At 42.0% G+C, this 16,142-nt stretch overlaps 2 protein-coding genes across 2 annotated transcripts in view; one reads left to right on the forward strand and one right to left on the reverse strand.

The window, feature by feature from the left end:
- Nucleotides 1-1,484: 1,484 nt before the first annotated feature.
- On the forward strand, nt 1,485-11,023 carry thbs4a (thrombospondin 4a). The gene is made up of 23 exons (XM_015972543.3): nt 1,485-1,708; nt 3,965-4,162; nt 4,231-4,478; nt 4,545-4,647; nt 4,725-4,816; nt 6,391-6,442; nt 6,526-6,728; nt 6,799-6,936; nt 7,014-7,094; nt 7,182-7,334; nt 7,433-7,537; nt 7,645-7,752; nt 7,821-7,980; nt 8,642-8,760; nt 8,832-8,884; nt 8,959-9,043; nt 9,116-9,212; nt 9,295-9,473; nt 9,554-9,602; nt 9,698-9,894; nt 9,961-10,133; nt 10,230-10,369; nt 10,448-11,023. Exons 1-23 carry the CDS (start codon nt 1,624-1,626, stop codon nt 10,489-10,491), a joined length of 2,862 nt encoding a protein of 953 aa, XP_015828029.1. The 5' UTR covers nt 1,485-1,623; the 3' UTR covers nt 10,492-11,023.
- An 886-nt stretch (nt 11,024-11,909) lies between these two features.
- The window catches only part of serinc5 (serine incorporator 5), a 28,292-nt gene continuing 24,059 nt past the window's right edge, over nt 11,910-16,142 (reverse strand). The window contains exons 9-12 of the mRNA XM_054731459.2: nt 13,919-13,988; nt 13,721-13,757; nt 13,261-13,405; nt 11,910-12,295 (exon numbers count right to left, since the gene is read on the reverse strand). Of these exons, the coding sequence (XP_054587434.2) occupies nt 12,151-12,295; nt 13,261-13,405; nt 13,721-13,757; nt 13,919-13,988 (397 nt within the window). The 3' untranslated portion in view covers nt 11,910-12,150. The remainder of the gene's footprint in view (nt 12,296-13,260; nt 13,406-13,720; nt 13,758-13,918; nt 13,989-16,142) is intronic.

Genomic DNA, 16,142 nt, shown 5'->3' on the forward strand with positions numbered 1-16,142 from the left:
ACTGGGCATTATTTATTTAATGTAATCTATGTTTGAATGACAAAAGCTACACGAACATTAATAAACATTACCCAAACAAAGCTGTTTTAGTTTTATAATATTAGGCACTAATCTGTGATGGCAAACATGACAAACGAATTATTCTTAAAACCATCCATAGATAGGAACAAAATCAAATAGTTGTTTTTCTGGAATAAAAAAATAGTAAATAAATTACCAATGAATCAAATATTATCATAATTAAAACAAATGAAATAGTACTAGAAAATAAAATAAAATAATAATATTTTTACATTAAAGTACAACAATCAACTGTTGTTCACACAATAATTATTTGAACTGTCTTTTCTTGGGTCATGTTAAAGAGAAAGTCACCCCCACCAGAGTCTTACTCCACTATTTGAAAAATATCTGGCAGACCGAGAGGGCTGCTAATAAATACATACACACACAGGCTCATAATGACATTGTAACATCATAATATACCAGCTAACATCACAGTGTACCTCTTATCCAATAGCAATGTCAGATTTCAATTCAAATGCAGTGCAGAGTTTTTACCTGAAGAGGGCACGACACTGACAGTTTTAAGCATAATATTTAAATTTTAACTAAGATTCACTAAAGTGCCAAAATATTGACTGCACATGTCTAAGCACGGTTAGACACTTGTTGCTCATTTATATAGTTTATCAGCAAAAAAGTTTATTTGGGGGTGACTTGCTCTTTAAATTTCAGGTATGAAGCTGAAGTCCATTAGTTAATGTGTGTTCCAGAGCTGACGCAGTGTTGGGGACAGCCAGGTGTTTGGTTGGAGGCCAGGAAGCCAGAAGCAGCCGGATCTACACTGGAAATGCACTGAGGGATGGTAAATGTCTCGCTCTGGCTCAGACAAACAGCTGTTGGAATATACTTGAGCTTAGGAAAAGCTTAGAGACAAGTTCCAGACATCTAACATTAAATGTTTCCAGAACTGAAAACTGCCCCAAGCCTTTCTGGCTTTGTCCTTCCTCTTCTGTGATCTGCACAAGAACTTTTGCAATGGCATGGAGAGGTAGTTTACTAGAGTTAAGCTTAAACTAAACTCACGTGGATGAAATTCCTTGTTGTTTATTTATTTTAATGGTTAAACATCGAAATCATTATTTCTAAATTGACAGAAAACTTGAAAATGTTTTAGATGCAAATGTTGAACGAATTCTTAATTTTTTTTTTGCAGGAGTGTGTGAAATCACCATCAGATGCATCCTTCTAAATTCCTCAAACTTGAGTAATTTCTTTTTTTGAATGTTTTACTTTTTTATTAAAATTGTTTTTAAAACAAGTTCAGAAATACTTATAAAATACGAGTCATCTTCTCATGTATTAAATTTAGTGAAAATGTTGTGAAAATCCTTCTACTCAATGAGTTGAGAGGACAACAAAGAGCAGGAACCCCTTAAAATGATTAAACTGGGCTGTTCACTCTGTGCCACCAGAGGACACGCCCCTTGTCTTTAAAAGCTGTGGAACCATCTGCTGAGATTTTACTTTATTCTGTGAGGGATGTTAGATATTTATTAAGCAGTAAGAGAGCTGTTTTTGGGATTAGACTTTTTTATATATATTTTTTTTCTCTAAGTCATGATGACTGGAATGTGTGTTAGAGCAGCAGCTCTGGTCCTGGTGCTGCAGCAGCTGGTGCTCATCATCACCGCTCAGGGTATCGGTAAGTTTCCCTGCTTCAATTATTCAGTCATGGAAAACCTTTCACATCGTGTTTCTGTGTTTGTTTAATTCCTATTTATAGTACCAACAATCTGTTATAATAAAATTTTATTCTGCTACTTTTTGCATAAATTGTAGAAACCAAGCAGACTTCAATAAAGGGGGTAAAACAACATTCACCAAATAATAATTAACCTAAAATCTACAGATTTTTATTTTCATTTTCTCATAAAAGTTCCAGTCCTGTGTTGTTGCTGAGGTTGAGTTTCGTTCATTTGAGTTTGGCACATCGGGCTCATTCCAGGGGACGCATTTTCCTGCAGCTCCATAAAAACCCAGCAGGATGCCAGCTTCAGTGTTCATTTACACACACATGCATGTGTGCACACACAACAATGTAAACTGTCACACATAATAAAGTGCCACAGCGCTGTGACTCAGCAGTAGTGATCGCACTACACTAAGGAGACAGGAGCACCAGATGTAGATCATTTAGGGCACTCTGGTCTTTTACCTTTTTTCAGGATTTCTTCATGTCTTTTTGTTTTTATTCACTGCAACTTAAAGGATACATGAAATGACTTTTTTAACTTAAGTTCTAACAGTTCTATGATCGATATAAAACACTTTCGTGAAGTTATTTGCTTTAAATCCCTCTCACATACAGCCACATCTGCAGTTTTATTCTTGACAGTTTCAGTACCTTCCAGAATGAGCCATTTCAGGACTCCATCTCTTTAAAAAACAAGCTGGAGCTGGCCACACCAACTCACCCCCTACTCAGGCTGCTATAAACTGAGAAGCTCTGATGTATGGGAGAGGCTTGGAATAGAGCCGCTGCTCCTCCATCAGCAGCTCTCTCTTACACATGCACATGAAAGTTGGTTCTATGCTAATTCCCTGTTTGTGACATCACATACGAGGAATTTTTTAAATGACTTGTTTAACCCTTTAAGCATCAAAGTCACAATATTGTGACAAGCATCATTACTGACTTTAACAAGCCACGTTTGAAAAACACCTCCCGCCGAGAGGCCCCTGGTTGGGGTGAGGACGAGACAAGAAGGTGAGCGCAGCATGAAGATGGCGAATATTAGAGGGAAAGAACTTACAATTGCTGGCAGGTCTGGTCTTTGTTGACTGATCTCTTTGTCTGGGTATGACTGACTCTGACAATGAAGCAGAATATTGACTCTGTTGATGATATTCATTCATTCAGCTGGAAAGATTGACGCTGCCGCAGCACGCAGCATCAGACAGCTGGTGCTGTACTTACAAGCTCCAAACGTTGGGTTTGACATTTGTTTCACCGTCTTTGAGATATGATGGATGTAGAAATGATGGTTAAAAATACCGCTAATGTGACAGACATAGCGGCAATGTAAAAAAAAGCAGCAGATGGCGATGCGTTATGTATGGAAGTCAAAGTGTGCCACAAAATCATCCATCCATCCATCCATCCATGCATTGTCTGAACCCGCTTTGTCCATGTAGGGTCAATTAAAATATTAAATTAAAAGTAAAAAGAGCTTCATATATGTTTATATAAATGAAATTTTTCTAAATATAATGGAAATTTCAAGATAATATGTAAAAATAAGACAGAACATCTGTAAAAATGATGCATTCCAATATGGCAGCCTAATGATGTCATAATATGCAAATTGGATGAGTGAATTTGCTCCCAACACAAACTTTGGGTCCTACTGAAGATTATTCTTATTTGCAGTTTACCTTTATCTCTAACCATTTCCTGGCTACAACCTTTTAAAATAGTCTTGTCAAAATAGAATATTTTCTTGAAAACACTCCGGCGCCCAAAGGGTTAGGGCACACCATTCCTAAAAGCAAACACTGACAGAAAATGGAGTTTTGCATAATATGTGTTCTTCGGGGCGATGGTGTCACAGGAGTTAAGTGCTCGCCCCCGTAATCGGAAGGTTGCAGGTTCGAGCCCCGCTCAGTCTGTCGCTGTCGTTTTGTCCTTGGGCAAGACACTTAACCCACGTTGCCTGCTGGTGGTGGTCGGAAGGACCGGTGGCGCCAGTGCTCGGCAGCCTCGCCTCTGTCAGTGCGTTCCAGGGCAGCTGTGGCTACATTGTAGCTCATCCCCACCAGTGTGTGAATGTGTGTGTGAATGGGTGAATGACTGATTGTGTTGTAAAGCGCCTTAAGGGGTTCCAGGACTCTAGAAGGTGCTATATCAAATACAGGCCATTTACCATTTTAATATGTTTTTCTAATTGTTCTGTTTTAGTCTACGACCTGCTGGTGTCTCCAGACTGCCTGCCAGACTTGCTCCAAGGAAGCTTGAAGAACAAAGGTCGGGACGAAGCATTTCTCCTCTCGTCCTTTAGGCTCCAGAACAAGGCCCCCACCTCCCTCTTTAGTGTGATTAACCCCAAAGACAACAACAAGTACCTGGAGCTCAGTGTGCAAGCCAAACTGAGCAAAGGTGCGTCATCACACAAATGCACCATATGATGTTTGTGACAAACTCATAAATTCTCTCACTGTTTTCAGTGACTCTTCGATACCAGAAGACTGATGGGAGATTTGGTACCACCAGTTTCAACCACGCAGCCCTGGCAGATGGACGAGAGCACCACGTCATGCTCCATGCCAGAGGCCTTCAGCGGGGCCCCCCTCGCCTTAACATCTACGTTGACTGTAGACTGGCTCACACTTTAAATGATCTGCCAGCTGCGTTTGGGTCGCTCCAGCCGGGCCCCAACAAGGTGGCGCTCAGGACCTTGCAGTCGAGTGGACAGGTGAATGAAAACATTCTAGACATTAACACACAATTTCTCGTGCTTTAACTGTTATTCGTCTTTAAGAATGAGCTGACAGACTTGAAGCTGGTTATTGAGGACACCATAGACAACGTGGCCACTCTGCAGGACTGCAGCGTGGAACCAGCTGAATCTCTGCACCTGCTGGGTAAGCTGCAGCCTGACGTCACCCTGATTCAGGTAGTCATGTCATGCATTTTATTATTTCATTCTGATTTCACTCAGGTATCCAGGGAGGCGGCGGGGTGCAAGACCAAACCACCACACAGGAGCTGAAGAACATGCTGACTGAGATGAGGGAGTTGCTAAACCAACAGGTGATCTAATAACCCAGATTTCTGTGTCTGACATTCATATTGTGGCTTCTGGATGGAGAACGAAGGACATGGAAGAAGAACTGGTGATGCATCACTATTATTAAAATGAAATTTACCTTAGGAATTGCCATTAGAGAATAATTGGAGCTGAATTTCTGCTGAAGTGATCTGGCAGTGATGCTTTATAAGCATGAACAGTAATAATAATCACAAAATGGCTCACTGAGTGGTTGCCAAAGTTTCCCTATTCAAAAAGTCAGCAAAGGGACGTAGTCATTGTCCCGCCTCCATACTTCCTGGTTCCTGAGCCAATCATATGTGAGCTTTCAAGGCTGCCTAACTCAAACACTGCACCAGCATTTGTAATTCAACACCAGCCGGCAAAGAGCAGCAGTGATGTGGACAGACTATTAGCCAGTAAAAGGAGGGACCCAGAGGGTATAGCTCTAAGAAGCCACCACATCTTTTTGTTTTAATCCAATATCGGGAAAAGAAGGCTAAAGCTGCACGTTCTGCACTATATGTGCTCACCCTTTAACTTTAACTTTGTTTCTTTTTCATTTTTGCTTTTAATTTTCTGTCATGTTGATTTTAATGTTCTTACAAATGGAAAGCACACTGAATTGCCCCCATGTATGAAATGTGCTATACAAATAAAGCTGCCTTGCCTTGCCTAATGTGGAGCTAACAATGCTAACGATGAATTAGAAACAAGTAGTCTACTCTAAAAATATCTGAAGCTACTTTTTAAATTACCAACAACTTGATATTACAGTGAAATTTATTTATATACTTATCAACTTGCTGTGTATGACTTGAGTTCAATTGTCGACTCATCCGGCGCTAAACTGGCAACCGCTGATCAGAACAGACTCTTTTGTTTTGATACATGGACTTCAGTACCCACATTTGATGTCATTCTTACTTCATGCACCTTTAACAACTATTTAGAATGTTTCCATTTTCTTGAACGAGTGCTTTTATAGTGGAAAAAAGACAATTTGGACTTTGAATCCCTGGTCATTTTTTTCAGTTGTCTAATTTCAAGGCTTTATTTAACCTTTGAGTTCAGAAATACTGCTGCAGTTTTTAAATGATCATTCAAATAAATTATTTTATATCCTCATACTGATTTTTTAGGTACGCACTACATTATCCAGGCAGCAACTGAGATTCTGCAGGAATCTCTCTCTTTTTAGCGTCCATCCAAAAAGTCTTAGTTCTTCCTCTGACGGGTCAGCTAATCACTAAAAAATGTGGTGAGTGAGGGAAAACATTTTCTGTTTAAGGGAAATGTGTTTCAGCATAGAGGTTTTTTTCAGTGAGTGTAGAATCTTCCGCTGGAGAGAATCAATGTTTTTATGATGAATTTGACCTTTGGGACTTTATAATTTGATATATTACAAATTAAATCTCTTTAAAATCTAACATGATCTGTTTACTGGAAATCATTAGTTTGCAGTTAGGGTGCTTTTGTGAAAGTTGGAGTTGTATTTTTTTAAATCATCATTCAGAATAATCTTACTTGCCTCAAACAACTGTCCATTTATAAAATTTCTCCTTTTTAAATGCAGATTAAAGAAACAAATTTCCTGAGGAATACCATTGCAGAGTGTCTGGCCTGTGGTAAGCAGTAAAAAGGCCATATAACTTATTTTTGTATGGTTAAGAGTCCTTTTAATTCTTATTTGTCGCACTTGCACCCACAGGACTTGAAGGACGCCCCAGTGACCCAGATCCGGCTCCGAGTCCTGGTCAGGTGATCCTACAGCCTCAGCCTCTGACTCAGTGCCCACCAGGAACCTGCTTCAGACAAAACATGTGCATTCGTTCAGAGTCAGGTGGCTTCACGTGTGCTCCCTGCCCTGATGGATACACGGGAGATGGAGTTCACTGTGACGATGTGGATGAGGTAAGGATTTCAGGTGGGAATGAAGTAAACCAATCAGGTTCTGATGGTTATGTTTGTTTCTCTGTTTTAGTGCAAGTTTAACCCGTGTTTTCCTGGTGTCCGGTGTGTGAACACTGCTCCCGGTTTTCTCTGTGAGAAATGTCCTCTGGGATACAGCGGGCCACAAATAAACGGCGTTGGTGTGTCTTACGCTAAGTCACACAAACAGGTATACCATGATTTAAATGTTCCAAATGGCTAAAACACCAATAACTGTCCATATTCTGGCTCTGCTTGTCCTCCCAGGTGTGTAATGATTTGGACGAGTGTCTGAGCCCACCTGAGAGTGGAGGCTGCACAGCCAACTCCCACTGCTACAACACCGTGGTAAGACTACTGAATCCATGTTATTGTTTTCATTTACAACAAAAAAAGTTTTCACAAGGACAGAGCTGACTGGGTTGTTCTCACCAGGGCTCTTTCCGCTGCGGCGAGTGTAAGGCTGGCTTCACAGGTGACCAGGTGAGAGGTTGCCATGGCACCAGGCTTTGTCCTAACGGTCAGCCCAGTCCCTGTGACATCAACGGAGAGTGCATTGTGGAGCGAGATGGCAGCATCAGCTGTGTGGTAGTTTTTATTTCTTAATGGATGGTACTACATGAAATGACAAAAGCTGTGACACACTCTCATGTGTGTGTCTATGTGTGTGTGTGTGTGTGTGTCAGTGTGGAGTTGGTATGGCTGGTAACGGTTACGTCTGTGGGAAGGATACGGATATCGACGCGTATCCCGATAATAATCTCCAGTGCAGAGACAACACCTGTAATAAGGTTCACACTCCTGAATCTCCATCCTCCTCACAGTGAACCCATGAGTGTGTTTTAAAAAGAAAACAATCACTTGTGTATATGTGTGTGTGTGTTTTCTGTATCTTCAGGACAACTGTATGTTTGTCCCCAACTCTGGCCAAGAGGACGCAGACAGGGACGGAACCGGGGATGCCTGTGATGACGACGCAGACAATGACAGCATCATCAACATAGATGTAGGTGATTCTGTTTTGACTAATTTAACAAACAGATCTGTTACATGGAGCTCGATCTCTGATCCCAGGATAACTGCTGGCTGGTTCCTAACGTCGACCAGAGGAACAGCGATAAGGATGTCCACGGGGACGCCTGCGACAACTGTAGGACTATGGAAAATCCATCACAGAGGGACACAGACCAGGACGGTCTTGGGGACGAATGTGATGATGACATGGATGGAGACGGTAATCTGATAAATGCTGTTATTCTCTTGAGTGAAGATGTCTGGTAAAATTATTTCACTTCTGCTATTTACTGTGTTTGAGGAACACAATGTGAAAGCAGCCATGTGATTAAAAAAATACCCGAGAGTTTCCAAAGTACGGCCTGTTTGGACAGGACTGCAGGGACGAGAAAAAAAGTTCCTTGAGGAACTTTTTTTTATTGTTTTTACTGGCCTGGCAGTGCTTTATCTGCTCAAAACATCTTTTCTTTGTTGAGGATCCGTTTTCGATCCACTAGGCTTTAGGATAGGACATCATTAAAGCAATCAGTAAATCGTATTTAAATGTTCCACTTTTTAAATGTTTACTCCAACACTTTTCTTACTGTTGGCCTTTTATTGCAAAATCGAATTTGCCCCAGTGGAAAACTGTCTTTGTGTGTGCCCTTTTGTATGTTGCATCTTGGCACCTCTCCTGCATCCTGATTGTTTGGTACTCCGAGGTTGGATTTCTGAGGACTTGCTCATGTCTGTCCTCTCACTTAAAGCGTTTTTCCATGGTGAACCTCCGCCAGGCGTTGAGGGCCAGTGGAAACTATTTCACCTTCACTTTAAATAAACTCTGCCATCTGCTGACGCTTTAGACTACACCATGGGCTGAGGTCGAACAACTCTTTTTCCAGGTCTGAAAAACTTTCTTGACAACTGCCAGCGAGTTCCAAATCCCGACCAGCGGGACAGAGACAGTGATGGAGTTGGAGATGCCTGCGACAGCTGTCCTGACATGCCCAACCCGAACCAGGTACCAAACCAAAACCCACCAGAAAGGCACTTTTCTTCCGCTGTAACTTTGGTTGTTTTACCCACCTGTAGTCGGACTCAGACGATGACCTCGTTGGAGACACCTGTGATGACAACATTGACAGGTAAACCTGCATCACGTGTGAATGATTGTATCAAATGTGGCCACCTTTTAAACGTGTCTTCACTCCTTTGGCAGTGATGGTGATGGCCACCAGAACACAAAGGACAACTGTCCCACAGTCATCAACTCCTCTCAGCTGGACACGGATAAGGATGGAATGGTTTGATCTTTTCCTTTCTAAACATTTGCTAATTTCTCCCTCATTTGTTGTTGATTCATTTGTTTTTCACAGGGAGACGAATGTGATGATGATGATGATAATGACGGGATACCAGACAATGATGACAATTGCAGATTGGTGGCCAACCTCGACCAAATGGACTCAGACAGTTTGTATCACTTTTGAAAAAAATCGTGCAGTTGTACGTAAACAGAGTGAGCTGCCTTTGTTTATGAATCGGTGGCTTTCAGTGGACAAAGTTGGAGATGCGTGCGAAGGAGACTTTGACAAGGACAACGTGATCGATATGATCGACCACTGTCCGGAGAACGCAGAGGTCACGATGACCGACTTCAGAGCCTATCAGACCGTAGTGCTGGATCCAGAGGGGGAATCGCAGATAGACCCCAACTGGGTGGTGCTCAACCAGGTAGTCATCAAACTTCACCTCCCTTTCATAACACTGCTTGTGAAGTATTATTCCGAGAAATGATCTCTTTTTCCTTTTAGGGAATGGAGATAGTCCAGACCATGAACTCTGACCCAGGCCTTGCTGTAGGTGGGTAAAAATACACCTTCTGTCATACCTGTTACCAAATAACTTTGATCTCGTCCTTTCCGTCCCCGCATGTCGCTGCTTCTCGTCTCCTTCAGGCTATAAAGCCTTCAGCGGTGTCGACTTTGAAGGAACGTTCCATGTCAACACGGTGACAGATGATGATTACGCTGGCTTTATTTTCGGCTATCAAGACTCATCCTCATTCTACGTGGTGATGTGGAAACAGACAGAACAAACCTACTGGCAGGCTGCGCCCTTCAGAGCTGTGGCTGAGCCGGGAATACAACTCAAGGTGTGTGTGTGTGTTTGCTGTCATCAGCTGTCATCCTATTCGATCTGATGACCACCTCTTCAACAGGTGGTGAAGTCAAAGACAGGTCCAGGTGAGTATATGAGGAACTCTCTCTGGCACACAGGAAACACCACCGACCAGGTGCGTCTCCTCTGGAAAGATCCAAGGAACGTCGGCTGGAAAGACAAGGTGTCCTACCGTTGGTTCCTCCAGCACAGACCACAAGTTGGATACATCAAGTACACACATCCAACACACACACATACATACATAAAACTGCTCTACACACATAACTACTGCGTGACCTAACCTGTTTTGCATCACGTGTGAACCAGGGCTCGCTTCTACGAGGGCTCAAGGCTGGTGGCGGACACAGGGGTGATAATTGACACCAGTATGAGAGGCGGGCGACTGGGTGTGTTCTGCTTCTCCCAGGAAAACATCATCTGGTCCAATCTTAAATACCGCTGCAACGGTGAGAGGCTGCAAGCATCAAACAATCCAGCAGTCTGATGTATTCATCCTAATGAGACATTTCTCTTTCCTTCTGCAGACACCATTCCTGCTGATTACGAGGATCTGTCGAGAACAGAGTGAGGACGGTCAGAGGAAGTAGTGTTGCATAAAAAATTGAGCTAAAATTAAGATGTTTCGAGATAATCACTTGAAAAAAGTTGGTTTAATGTAACAGACATTTTGTTTAATCATGAAATATCAGGTTTTATCCACATTTTAGCTTAAATGTAGCTTTTAAAAAGATTTGTACAAATATGGTATAACTTTATATTTTGCTAAATTAAACTCATTTTCCTGTGTATACAACATTAACAGTAAAGAGACAGACTCTACTGTGTTTCTGGGATGTTTTATTGAAAGAATGAGTCACGTCACCTTCATCTTTGTATTTCAGACATAACATTTGGTCAAACTCAACATGGATCGTTTTGCTTTCTGCTTCTACAGTAGCTTAGTATATATTGTTTACACTTTTTAAGTTCAAAAGCACCTTTAAATTTCTACATTCATTTTTTTTAATGCAGACATGAGATGACACATTGAACAGGTTTAAAGCAAAAAAAAAAAAAAAAAAAAACTAAAATATCCACAGGTTGTAAGGCTGCAGCCAAAACGTACACACGTTACTGGAACAGTTAGGAACTGTTAGAAATACAAATAATTAGGAGGCACAAGAAATTAAAATGAACCTGCTTGTACATAAAGTTGTATACTACACAAATATAGATGGAGATCATGATATGGCAGTAAACTCAACATCCAGTGTTGAATATATCACCTAAAAATTTGCCAAGCTGAGTTATTTTAACCAGCAGACACAAGTAACAAAAAATCCAAAGCATTTTTTATTAATACAGAACAAGGGGTTCGTTTAATCACGTGTAAATGCAAGTAAATACATCCCATTCTGAATTGTAAGTTTCTCTGTAACAGACGAGTCTTATCACTTCCTGTTTCTGTTGTCTACCTTTGGCAAATGAGTTGGTGGAGCTCTTCCAGAGAGGTGGAACTTCACTGAAGTCAGTCTCAAAAGGCAGGATGATTTAAAAACATCTGCCCTGGGCACCAATGACTAAAAATGTATGAATGATGTGGACTTCCTAAGAAAAGATCAGGCTCAAAGGGAGCACGGACAATAATAAAACTTTACTTTTGTTACCTAAAAAGAAAAGTCACAACAGCCGGTGTCTAACATTAAGACCCTCTTATTCTGTTGCATAGGAAATCTACAAAACATATCAAATTATTAACACAGAGAATAAACACAAGCCTGAGAGTTTCTTTTAAACAAAGCTAGGGCCAAATCTAATTCGAATTACACCACACTCCTTCCATTTATAATTAAATAAATATGACTTCAGTGAAGTCTCTTGAAATAAATTTGTCCCAAAACTCAGTTTGGCTCAAATACTTGCTACAGCTTTCTGGTTTGACTTCACAGAACTGAAATACAGGAAAAATTAGAATAAAAAAATGGAGTCAGAAGCTTCTGACTGTAACTGAACTCCTACAGTTCTTTATTCAAGGTCATATATCCAGTCAGTGGTAGTAAAACAATCAAAAAATACCTTCAAGGTAGCTTACCATTGTAAAACAAAGACTGTAACATATAAAGCTAAAGGAAAAGATAATCCTTTACTTTATTCTTTTACTCTTGAGGGTAGTGTAGGGTTGTGTTTAAAGGTGGTGGTGGTGGTGGGGGGGGTACGGTGGTCCCGTGGCCCAGTATAGCCGTCAGAATTAGGCCTCAAAGCGCTTTGGGCAGATCATCGGAGCGATGAGGGTCACCATGTAGAGGAAGAGGCAGACCCAGCAGGAGGCCATCTTGATCCAGAACCCCGACCAGCTGCCGTCCAACAGCTTCTCAATCTTATGGTCGTCGTAACTGCAGGACAGACACAGTTAGAGCTGAGTAGCCATGCAGCTGCACTTTTATTACCAATCTGACAAGAGAAGAGTCTCATATGTCACGAACAGCTGGAGAGAAACCCAATATTTAAAACTCCAAAACTGAAAAATCATGCAAAATATAAATCTAGTTAAACAGCAATAGACGCTGCAGAAAATTTGCTTTAAAATAGTTTATTAGCTAATATTTCAGATTATTACCTCTTGTCAACTTGGTAGTGCATTTAATTTTTCCCCTTCACTTATAATCTTATTTTGCTTTAAAGTAACACTAAATAGTTGTTTTTTTTTACTCTAAGCTAGAGCTTTAACATTGACCTCTGTGATTGTTGGGTTAGAAACTTGACCAGTTTCATATATGACACCACTCTGCAGCCCTCTGCTGGCCACTTAAGTTTTGTGGAGGGGGTTGGTGTTTTAGGGGGTGCTCCTTTACATGCATTACGGCTGTTAGGCATTTTCTGTGCAGTTAGCTTTTTTTTAGTTTGTTGATCGTCAATAAAAAGCACAAGAAGAAAAAGAAGAAGTTTGCTTTGATGAAGGCATCATGGCGGAGCCTGGAATTAAAGGTAAGAGAGTAATGCTAACAGCCGTAATGCATGTACAGGAGCACCCAAAGAACACCTACCCACTCCACTAAGTTAAGTGCAGTTTCTGGCCAGCAGAGAGCTGCCAACTATGAAACTGGTCCAAGTTGTAACCCAACAGTCACTGAGATCAATGTTAAAGATCTATCTTAACATTAAAAAAACAATTTAGTGATACTTTAGGGCAGTAATGTTCCATCAATGAATCACTGATTTATTGACTACTCAGATATAAACGTGACACCAGTTGTTTCCTATTCCACCTGCAATAGCTGCTCTTTCTCAAATCAGAACCCATTTTTAGAATCCACACATGCTAAAGGAAGAGGCTCTCTCTTTTATCGGTCTCACTTACTGAAACCAGTTGGTGACGGTCATCATGACGTAAAGCGAGCCCAGGAAGAAGACGAAATGGAAGTAGGAATAAGTGTAGATGGTTCCTTCACGCTCATCATACAACACATTCTGACCTGAGCCAGTTTTCTCATCATCGTAGTCCTCTGAAAGAAAAAAGAAGAAAAAAAAAAAAACTAAACTGAAGCAGAATCACAAGTGAAGGAGACAAAATGGGGCAATTTTTCGCTGGTTTTCTAATTAAGTACGTCTCATCTCCAGCAGGTGGTAGCCCGAACACATTCCTGCTTCCTCTGATCCTGCTTTACTGTGTCACACTAACCTAGTAACAGTGACATCATCTATGTTTACTGACCAATGTTTTCTCACCTTTTTCCAGTCGTGCAACAGCGTGCATGCAGACTGGCTGTTGCGAGGGTAAACTGGGGATATTAGTAGAAAAGTACTCAGATTTTTCTCACCTGTGTCGTCTCCGAAGCAGAAACAGCAGCGAGCTCTCTGCAAAGTAAAGAAAACACCCAGTAAAAGTCAAAGCTGCACATAGATATGGAAAAAAACATCTGCTAAAGTTCAGATGCTTTTAACAACTCTGTGTGTTTGTTTATACACACACACACACACACAGACACCCTGTGAGGTCTGAATATTTGAGCATTTACCTCAGTCTCTGGCTCACTGTTTCGGCACACTCTGAGCGCTGCTGCGCTTCGCTTGGTGGTGGATGTCAAGCTACAGTGAGGGAACAGAGATGGAAACAGGGAGATGGAAAAACAAATGAAGGGTTAGAATTCCATCATCATCCCCACCCCCAATAATTTGCAGTTTTAGATGGCTGCAGATTCTAATTTCCTCCTCTTCAGGGAACAACCACAAGAGACAGGATGCCTCCAGCTGATGGGAAACACGTGTGAACAAAAGCTAAAAGCCAGCGTTCTAGTCTCTCTCGGCCTTAGCACAGCAAATCAGAGTAACAGACAAAACAAATTAAGCTGTCTGTGTCACAAACACATTTCCCTTTGCCCTCAATGCAACTGCGGTTAGTAGGACTGTTATTCCCATAATCTCTCCATTTTACAAAATACTCATAATAACCTCAAATTGTGGAAATGCACAATTTGCGTGGGAGAGGAGAAAGAGTTTTGAGTTTAAATGGGTTAGGGTAAAGAGCATGTATGTTTTTCTATGTAATTAAGAGGATGATTTTCCTGAGAGACGGTCATCTGATCAGAACGTGTCCATCTATGAAGGTCGTTTGATATGTGAAAAATGGTGAGACAACCGTCTCTGAAGTATCAGTGTTTTTTCTCCTTTTAAGGACATTTGTTGTAAAAAATGTTCAGATTTCAAAAAATTTTACAGTAGCTGTAAATATTCAAGCCTTTTATTTAATTGTGAAGTAATTTCATAAACATTTTGATCAAACTCAGTTGGTCTTCATACGGTAACACTTTCAAAAAGGGGATTAAGGTAATTGTTGTAAAGGTAGGTTAGCAGGACCACCACTGGGTTTTGTAAAAGTCTTAGGGGTCTTAGCACACCTCTGATGTTGCTTGGCTTCCCGGGGCTGGAGGCTAGGAGGCAGATCTGGCCGTCTGGTTGGGGTCTGGGGTGGTGGGTTGCTGTGCTCAGCGTTGGGCGGGGGAGCCTGCTCATCAGCACCCCGGCAGAAAGGGTCAAACTCTGGGAACCGGTGATGGTTGTACCCAATGTGCAGCGGTACCGGGACCAGAGTGAATAGAGTGTGTATGGGGAGCATGAGCGGGTGTCCGGCGTGCATTTTTGTAAGTCTTTGGTTGTATGTGTATGTGTGAGCATGAGGGAGGGAGTGTGTGGCTGTGTTTGTGTATGACTGTATATGTCAGGTGGGGCCTTTGACTCCTCTCTTCTCCTGGGATTTCTTTTTATGATATAGATCTTTGTCTCCCCTCCCCCTGCCACACCTGGTGTGGAGTGTGGTGCCTTGGTCTGCCTGAATGTTCGTGGCTCCCGGGTAAGGGGGTTTAAGGTTTTTGGCGTCTGCCTGATCAATCCCGGTGGCGGCCTGGTGGGGTCTGGGTCCCTGGGCTCTGCTGGGTCCCCGGCGGGGGTGGTCGCCCCTGGGTCCCGGGTCGCTGGGTCCCGGGCTCGGCCGGCAAGGGGGTGGGAGGCTGCGGACGGGCATGTGGGCTTGCCGCTGATATCTCCCGGGACTCTGCCGGCTGCTGGTTGTGGCCCCCCGGGACGATCCTCTGTGCCTCTCGAGGGGGGCGGGGGCCTTTCTGGTTGCAGTCTCCTTGGGGTTCCTGTGTTCTGGGGCAGCGCCTGGATCTCTGGGACTTGGAGCTCCCTCCGTCTCCTACATATCTTTGGGGGGCAGATCTGTGGTCCCTCACACTCTCTACTGTACGCTCCTATAGAGAAACCTTACATAAACAAGATCGTGTACACACACAGGTGCTCACATGGTGCTCTCAAAAGTATGGGCTTGGGCACGTTCAACACAAGTCTTAAGGCTGTCGTTGCCACTAAATGCACTGGGATTTATTATTGTGTGTTTGTTCAGTTAAACAATGTTGATTTTATATTTCATCATCAGGCTAACACAGTGATAGCTTGCTCCTGATGTATTGTTGTGTGTCCCATTTTTTTCTATTCTTTCTCTTTCTGCAGGTCTAGAAGCACTCTTGTTCATTATTGTTTATTTTTGTGGAATTCCTTTCTCTTTCACCTCTGACTCCATGTCTGGTAGGAATTACAAAGCATTCAAAAACAATAACAATAAAGTTTTAAGTATCAGGAGTGACATTAAAAGCAGACGCTTTGATGCTTCACCTGAGAGTAAATCTGTAAGGCTTGTCACCAGCATTCAGACATCAATTCTGTTTGCTTCACAGCCAGACAGGA

The sequence above is a fragment of the Nothobranchius furzeri genome, chromosome 17 (assembly GCF_043380555.1).
Source record: "Nothobranchius furzeri strain GRZ-AD chromosome 17, NfurGRZ-RIMD1, whole genome shotgun sequence".
Taxonomy (NCBI): domain Eukaryota; kingdom Metazoa; phylum Chordata; class Actinopteri; order Cyprinodontiformes; family Nothobranchiidae; genus Nothobranchius; species Nothobranchius furzeri.

Coding starts and splice junctions, on each gene's coding strand:
- thbs4a (XM_015972543.3), top strand. CDS start 1,624: ATGATGACTGGAATGTGTGTTAGAGCAGCAGCTCTGGTCCTGGTGCTG. Junction 9,213..9,294: donor CGACCAAATGGACTCAGACA/GTTTGTATCACT, acceptor GGTGGCTTTCAG/TGGACAAAGTTGGAGATGCG. Junction 9,603..9,697: donor TGACCCAGGCCTTGCTGTAG/GTGGGTAAAAAT, acceptor CGTCTCCTTCAG/GCTATAAAGCCTTCAGCGGT.